The sequence below is a fragment of the Sphaeroforma arctica genome, assembly GCF_001186125.1.
Source record: "Sphaeroforma arctica JP610 unplaced genomic scaffold supercont1.641, whole genome shotgun sequence".
NCBI lineage: Eukaryota > Ichthyosporea > Ichthyophonida > Sphaeroforma > Sphaeroforma arctica.
The window spans coordinates 31,798-40,475 of record NW_014039917.1 but is presented as its reverse complement, the minus strand read 5'-3'; the positions used below and the strand labels follow the sequence as shown (position 1 = coordinate 40,475).

Genomic DNA, 8,678 nt, shown 5'->3' with positions numbered 1-8,678 from the left:
TCTGCATGAGTGTTCGCAAATGGTGAATTGTGATTCAAGTTTTTAGTGGCATGTAAGAATACTTTCTGCGTATATTTCATATATGCAAAGATCGATTGTGTATGCACTCACGATATGTTATGGTATGTTTGAATGCTATAATTCTGTTGTTTGACATCGGGATAGTACGCATAGGTATGTACGTCTCAATAGTTTATCTACTATTTGACCAAATATTTAAAGTTCAAAAAATTATGACCCTGCTCTCAGAGTCAATTGGGCTGCATACCTCGGCAAGATTTCAGTAAACTGCCTTTTACCGGACGCGTGACTGAAATTCTGTCCGAGATCGATAGGTGTGTAGTAGATAGTATACATGCCCAATACTTTTTGTTTAGTGGCTCTACATACTTTATACATAGTTCAAAGTGTCGCTACCTTCTCAAAATTACTGGTAATAAGTGGTTCATAAGTATATTGACAGTATATTTAATGTCTCCGGAGATCAAACTCATCTGCCTGAAAATATGGTAGGACGGTTCAACAAGGCATATCTGGCTTATTATTTGATGTATATTTCGGTTGTACTATTTGCTATCAGCAGGTATTGTGGCCACAAAGCCACCAGATTTCTCACGAGACTGTCTAGTTTAGGTATAACATAGCCTGTTAATGCCTTTATGATTTGGCTACGTGTTGTTTTCATGAGTCTCTTATAACATGTACCACCATTCAACCAGTGCGTACTCACATCGGACTGGTCATGTGTGACTGGTAGCTTTTGGCTTTTAATTATATGGCATCTCGGTGCCTGGGTTTACGCAATAGATAGTGTGATTTGAATATAGAATTTGGTTGTATATCAAGCAAGGTGCTGGCACTGTCCCTGCATGCGCACACAGAAATAATGGTGTTATTTGTGTATGAGCAGTATAAAGCACATATTCCTCGTCAAACATTCCGAGAATACATATTGTCGAAACCTAGAACGTGTCTAAAATGGGTGCAACTTTGTACAGTGGCATTTGTACAAATGTCCGTGTCAGTGTGTTCCGCCACAATTACATCAATAAAATAATTGATTGTTCGGAGATCGGATGATTCGATGTTCCGTTACTACTTCGCCAGAATCTTATGCAAAAGTAATGAATGGTTGTTACTGTTTCAAAGTAATGTGCGCACTATTTGCGGTTGATGCGGAGCAGATATAGTGTGGATTTATCATCGTAAGACTAAATTCCTTGCCTGGTAGGAATTCTGACAACGAAATATTCCAAAATTTTATTATGTCTCGAATGTTGTCACGAAGCTTCACGCATACTGGGTTTCTTCTCTAATTCAACCTACTGTTTGTCCGAGGCTGTTGTAAAGTTGATCTTGATGTGCAATCCCACTGGCGTGTCAATCTGCCTAGACAGGGCGTCGAGGCAGGGCGTGACTGGAGCATGTTATTTCCCATAGCTAGTCTCACCCGATGACTTAAAATTCGATAGTGATAGACGTAGTTGAGGTTATCATCGGTGTGCGTGCATAATGTGTCGATGTAATAAAATCAATCACATAGCGAAAAATCACTGATAACTGATTTAAAGACAAGTTATGCAGGCGGGATGATACGATGCCGTCTTTTGTGATCAATCAATTACATGTGGTAGTTTCTGGGCTCTTAAATCTTATGTATCACGAGTGTCACCAGCTTCGTTTGAATCAGCGCCTTGAAGTTGTTTGATTCCGTGATACCGATCTGAAGGGTTCGATGTCAATTTAAATCCGCTCTTATGAATTCTATACCACCCATACTACACAGCGGCCGTGATATTTCGGATGTTAAGGTGATGACTTACAACATACTCGGGGACAAGCTCATGAAGGCGCACGCCAATCTGTACGCGCGAACCGATACACGCGTGCTAAAATGGGACTACCGATTTGTATGTAACACCATGTTGTGCATTCCCACAATGTATATTTGGAGAGAACCAGCAAGTCAATATATCCACATGTGTATGTCGTAACGGTTGGAGAAGGAGTTTGCTATTGCTAAACAACATGACACGTTATATGTTTGTCCTGTATCGCAAAAATCGAACCATGTATATATATCACAACTTGCGACATAAGACATGTCGAACATCAAAGCGTATCAATTTGAAAATACCGATCTGTGCTACAACATCGTATGCGAACTCGTTGCGTACTATAAATCTTTGTTCTGGATTTTTGTGTTTATGGATATTATAGACCAATATTCCGAAGTGGGAGTGACTGTTGTGGACGTATTATATCACGAGGCTGTCTCGATAGCTATGTTGAACGTCTCCGTCGTCATTCGCGTATCTGTATATACCGATGAAGTTTAAAATGTGCATGACAATGGTGCGGTCGTGTTGAATTGTGTCTAGTGTCTTCTAAAACCCTACTATTGCACCAATCTCTGTTCTGAAGTGAAGATAACAATGTCTGGGTTTACCGTATCAAAATGTTTCATCGTGCTATTTCTTTTGTTAATATATACATCTTTAAACACGTATGGATACGTGTGTGAGTAGATGGTTTGTTACCTAAGTTGTGTTTGTTTTACATATCTGCTTCTTTCGATGTATAATGTATATATGTATATATGCGATGTCTAAAAAGCGTCATGCGCGGTTTGTTGACCATTTTCCGACTTTATCCATCGAAGTTACTTCCGAAAATGTTCGCGTTAGTACAGTTCCTACAACAGAATCTCACATATATTTGTGTCTATGTTGTTGGGTACCACACCTCTGATTTTTGATTTCAATTGGATTTTGAACACTTCAATTGGTATATTTGTATATATCTATATATACATAAATATATACATTTATATATATATATATGCAAATTCACGATATATTGTTGTACACCCTGTACCTATGAACTCAGTACCGCATGGCCTCGCAATTCAGACGGTGGCGACTATCCCGATATCTCAAAGCAGCTATGCTCACGCATTGTTCATATCGGGTTGTTGAATTAGCTTTGAGGTTTAAAACGCAAGAAAATACTTTATGCGGTCTGATTGCAGCCCCGAATATTAAATGAGATCAAAGACAATGCCCCGGACGTGCTGTGCCTTCAAGAGGTAGAGTGTTTCGCCGAGTTCGAGAATGCGCTGCAGATAGAAGGATACGCGGGCATGTATCAGTCACGCACTGGCGACAAGACCGACGGGTTGGCATTTTTCTATAAGTGAGTATTCCTTGTGTATATAGATATCAGGTCAGGTGCGCCTTATTTAGTTTCTCCGAGGTGCGGCACTATTCCCATGTGGAGATTTAGAAAGCTGACGATACACGGTTGTGTACCAGCCACGCACTTGGGTTAATACTGACGGGCTGCTTTTTCACTACAAGTGAGTATAGGAAGTGAGTGCATGTTCTGTCTCCTGAATTGAAACGGCGGCTGATGTAAAATCCCTATGTGCAATCGTACCTGTTTTTAGAACAGATAAATTCCAGCTACTATCACACAAGAAAGTGCGGTTCCGGGCGACAGAGGAGAAGGACGCATTGATGACGCGTGACAACGTGGCGATAGTGGCCGCCTTACAACTGCTCAAGCCCAGCGGAAAGAGGGTGTGTATAGCCACAACACACTTGCTCTTCAATCCAAAACGTGGGTATGTGGAGCGTGTATGCCTATGTGTGAATGTTTATGTGTCTGCGTGAGCGTGAATGCGTATATGTAGAATACAACTGTATCTACGTAAGTATATATATATATATATATATGTATATATTATATATATATAATATATATATATATGACCTCGTCCGACCCCCCCCCCCCCAACTATGGAAGGGTAGAGCTCACGAGCTCTTGGCAGTGAACGATACTGGTATCTCCAGGTTCTTGGTCGCATTGTTAGTACTCTGGCTAAACGGGCAGATGATGTAGATGCTTACCGTTAGTACGGCACGATCGTGCACATGGTTACCTTTCGCTAAAAACAGTAGTAAGTTCCAGCCTTATCTTGAGACAAAAGTATGTTCAGCAGTGGGATGCACTTATACATTCATGGTTCATGTGTATATAATAGACTAGACGAGCAAGCACTGCACGCTTTTGTATGGATATGTATATCAACAATTGGTAGTGTATGTAATACAGAGGAGGAGGTGCGCCCAATGAGCCTTATATGAAATGTACATTCTAGGAACAGAGTCACCGCTTTGTCTATACGGATCACTGCGCAGAATTGATATCAGCAGCATTCGAAATCGAATGCGGGTGGCATTTGAGACCAACTTCAATAACTCAATCCGGCTATATAAAAGAGTGAATCTCGTTTTAAATTAAAAATAACGAACAAAGTCGAGCGTCACAGTCCCATTAATCTGACACCTGCAAACGGGCTCATTAATATGGACACGTTCAAAATCAGGGATGTCAAATTAGGACAGATAGCGATGCTTTTCGCGGAGATCGATAGGATAGCCAAGTCTGATGCTGTGAATCCCATACCCGTGGTGGTGTGTGGTGATTTCAATTTCAGGCCGAGCGCGCAGCTGTTCAAATTCATACTTGATGGAACTATCACGCTGGACACTGCTCACAACGCAAAGATGCTAGGGGTAAGATATTCATTTCCGTACCTATCTATGCCTGTACGTGTGTTAGTACATGTGTGTATGTAGTACGCATCTCGAGGTTGTAAAGTTATGACTTATGCGCGGACACGCGCACACTTTTGTATGCATTGGTACACCCGTGACGTCCCGATAACGCACTATTCACGCACACAGCATATCCATACTTACCCGGCACTACGCATAAAATCGGGCTCAACGCGCCAGTGTACACATACAACTTACATAAGTTTTTGCAAGAGATACATAATACACACCCACAATATATACTATACACCAACGCATATGTACGTGTAGATGCCGGCCTCGCAAGTCAGAGCATTGGATGCAGAACACAAGAGTACGCATGCGGGGAACAAGCAGCAACGGAAAGCAGCGGCGATGCGCAATGAACCATTCGCCTTCCCACCACCAGAACTGAGTCATATGGATATGGACTGTAGGTATAGGGATGTTGCTCAGACGAGTACTGAGGGGATGCAAGGAGTGAATGGGCAACCCAGGACTGTGGGTGGAGCACGAGCACAGACGCCCAAGAACGCGTATGTGCTTATCTCGCTTTGTGGCGCCAGTGTGTCCGTTTGTAAAAAAAAAATCTTCATATATGAGTTTTATTGTCGATCGTGCAGTACGGCCATGAGGTAAAACCCGACACCCCAGATAATCTTTTTGTTGGTTTCGCATATTCGGCAAAACCATGCATGTGTCCTGATTAGTCCTCCACCTGGAACCGTTTCTACTCTTTGTCATCCTCCACTTGTCCACATGTCACTGGTGTGAATACATACGCCGCTAAGATGCCATGCGAGCAACTAGGCATCGATTTATTTACGTATTTATAAGGTTCAGCACCCGCAAACTGCTTCCACACTCAAAGCGCACCCTCTGCATGGATCCACGATTCTCTTTAAGCCTCAGTTCGCTCTTATACTTACGTAAACGTATGTTGGAGTGAATTTTTTTACTAACACCTGTCAATGTTTCTGCTTACAACCACACAGTAGCCCAACTACGTTTGCACACCAACTCGACTTGGCAGCTGCATATAACACCCACGAAGCGAATGGGAATGAGGTGGCCACCACATATCACATGGGCCAGAAAGGGGGTGTCAAAGTCGACTATATGTTCTACACTCAAGAGTATGTGCGTGTTGAGGACTTTGTGATATCCTAGTGAGCTTCTGGACCTGATATATCATAATATATATATATATATATAAATATATATATCTGTATATATAAATACATCTATATGAATATATATACATCTATATATATATATAGTATATATATATATATATATATTTACTATATATATATATATATATATATATATATATATATATATATATATATATATATATATTATATGTATATATACATGTATGTAAAGTATGTGTGTATATATATGCATGTATATATGTATGTCTATAGAGATTCTATAACCTCCACGTGGACCTGGAATGGCCAGTACTAGGGAACCATAAGTATTTGTAACTATGGCTCTATGCATATTTCACTTTTTTTTCTAATATCAGTTTTGGGTATGTTCCATCTACACGAACTCTATAATATATACTATGTGTGCGTTTGGGAGTGTTCGGTGAATGAGCTATTTGTGAGGCTGGAAGCGTATGTGTTCCTTTGAAGACCCGGTCATTGTTTAAGAATCTGAGTGCCCTTGAAGTATTTGTGTGCGAATGAACTCAGAACTGTAATGTCGTATTGTAGGTATCGTATCGTGTCCTGTACATGCTCGTACAGGCATTGACCATACCCTGAACTCATGTGTAAATGATTTAAACTAGCACCCAACCATGAACTTGCGGAGTGTGTGGTAATGCTGCAATGAATAGCTCATATATAATCATTGGCATTTTGTGCACAGATTGTTAACTCTCGTCGAGCGGCTGTCATGTGCCCCCAGCGCCGAGGTAAAAGCCTTTAACGGTTTACCCAATTTACACCAGCCGTCTGATCACCAGTCACTCGTATGCCGCTTCGCAATAAATTCATAGATTGATGTATAATACCAGTGAAACTGAATTCAGTATAATTCCTACTTGATGAAATCAATGGGAGGTAGATTCTTTCAATATATCGTTGGGTTGTGTACACAATATTCGAGGGCCCGGAGATTATGGGTAACCAGTCCACACACAAGTTGGCGTACACATTGATGCTCATGCAAAGCAATATAAACATGGCAAATGGGGGACATACCAGTCGGATCAAGCTCCTGCCCATATTCTCGAACAACTTCCAGTAGATAGTCGCCGGAACCGTGAAACTCAAATTCACAGTACCAATAGCGCCGGTGACACTCACTAGCATATTGATAGCGGCCTGAAAGTAAGAGAAGGAAAACATGACAACGTTCAATGCTACGGCCACTACATGGAAGGCAATGTTGCCGCTCTTGGTGAGGTAGTCGTTGATGCCTGCGGCCTGTTCGTGCTTGTCGGCAAAGATCATACAAGTGGCAAAGGCATGTAGGTCTCTAGCAGCGTGTGCCGGTAGAGAGTAGGATGCCGTGACGACAAACGCGGTACCAACACAGGCGATGGATGTCGTGATGAAAAGGGAATATGCATCTATGCTATTGTAAATGGTCTTGTCTCCGAATTTTAAGTATCCGTAGATGGAGATGATTGTGTACAGCACAAACACGATCTACAATGATAGTCGAACACACATTAATGCGTTTGACCGATTGTACGCCTAGGGCGTAGAATTTGAACTGGGTTGGGCCAATACAGAAACCGAGCAGAAATATTGGGAAGGCGCGCATATTGCCCTCACAGTTACAAATGTACATACTGGTTTTACCCATACGCAAGTCGTTATTGCTCGACTCTCCACAGGTATCAAAGATGTCGACCCAGTACGCAAAAACTACAAAGGTGGTCGACGGCCAAAGATAAGAATAAAACATACTTTAGCATGGTTAGAGGTGCTGCAAACAGACTCCAGCACATCAGCCAGAACCAGGTTTGGTGAAACTTACACTGCCATTCTGGATCATGCGCCAGACGAATTGCTATTGGCAAATAGTCATGCAGATGACCGCACCTGTCCAGAAAGTGTCCAAAGATTCGCAATAAGTACCAATCAAGTGGGGGTAGGACTGTTGACAGCCCTCGCTAAGACTCGTAGATCTACTTCCTATAGTCTTGTCAGAGATTTGTTCGAGATTTGTTCATCAGGTGCAGTCGTGCAGACCGAAGTGAATTAACAAGCAGAGTCCCAGAAACAGCAGAATTTAATAAAAGAAAGAATATGACACCGTCACTCATGATACGATTGCGTCACATATATTTTTGTAAACGTCATAGTCGAAAAGCACTATGTTCGTCATTGCTTATATTTATTAATGTCTCTTGGAGTTTTGGTGCATATGATCGAAGCTACGTACGTCATATTTGAATAATAGACTGGAAGACTATATACTTGCGTCATTCTCGAAAATCGGATGACTCTGTATAGTGAACAATGACTATATTAAACATCAGTAATCACAAGGCAAGGAGATTGAACACTGCAGACACAATAAATAAAAATGTGGTAAATACTGTATGCCTATTTACATAAATATTAAAATCTTGTGTACATATAAAATATCACTAACATATATAGTATTTCTTTGAGTGGAAAAACGTCCGGTTGGCTGTGTCTTTTCCAGTCGAATACGCGTTCAAGAATCTATAGGTCACAGGCTTATCCTCCAATGGTATAATTGTTTTAGTATGACGAGTATTCTAGACATGGTCTGAGAATCACTATGTTGAATTCAGAAGTTCCGGACACAGAAAGTGAAGCGGATAGCTTTGTTTTCGCAGAATATGAAGACTCGACAGGTAAAGCACATAGCGAGCTACTTCTAGTGGTGTTCTAAAATTGAAATGACACCAATATTGAATTTTACATATATTGAATACCCGGAAGTGTACGAAACGATAAAATCCGTATAATTTGACTTAAGTTCCACTTACACGCACACTAACCCTCACGATGTATGATTTTCTAGAATACATTTGATAGAAGGAATATATATATAAACACACACACATATATATATGTA

General features: G+C 41.0%; 2 protein-coding genes across 2 annotated transcripts in view; both read left to right on the top strand.

The window, feature by feature from the left end:
• SARC_07792 (hypothetical protein) overlaps window positions 1-6,811 on the top strand; it is a 9,027-nt gene extending 2,216 nt beyond the window's left edge. The window contains exons 2-9 of the mRNA XM_014298259.1: window positions 250-335; window positions 1,787-1,910; window positions 3,032-3,195; window positions 3,449-3,625; window positions 4,391-4,580; window positions 4,893-5,137; window positions 5,597-5,737; window positions 6,486-6,811. Coding sequence (XP_014153734.1) covers window positions 250-335; window positions 1,787-1,910; window positions 3,032-3,195; window positions 3,449-3,625; window positions 4,391-4,580; window positions 4,893-5,137; window positions 5,597-5,737; window positions 6,486-6,615 — 1,257 coding nt within the window. The 3' untranslated portion in view covers window positions 6,616-6,811. The remainder of the gene's footprint in view (window positions 1-249; window positions 336-1,786; window positions 1,911-3,031; window positions 3,196-3,448; window positions 3,626-4,390; window positions 4,581-4,892; window positions 5,138-5,596; window positions 5,738-6,485) is intronic.
• Window positions 6,812-8,144: 1,333 nt separating this feature from the next.
• The window catches only part of SARC_07791 (hypothetical protein), an 8,436-nt gene continuing 7,902 nt past the window's right edge, over window positions 8,145-8,678 (top strand). Inside the window, exon 1 of the mRNA XM_014298258.1 lies at window positions 8,145-8,454. Coding sequence (XP_014153733.1) covers window positions 8,379-8,454 — 76 coding nt within the window. The 5' untranslated portion in view covers window positions 8,145-8,378. The remainder of the gene's footprint in view (window positions 8,455-8,678) is intronic.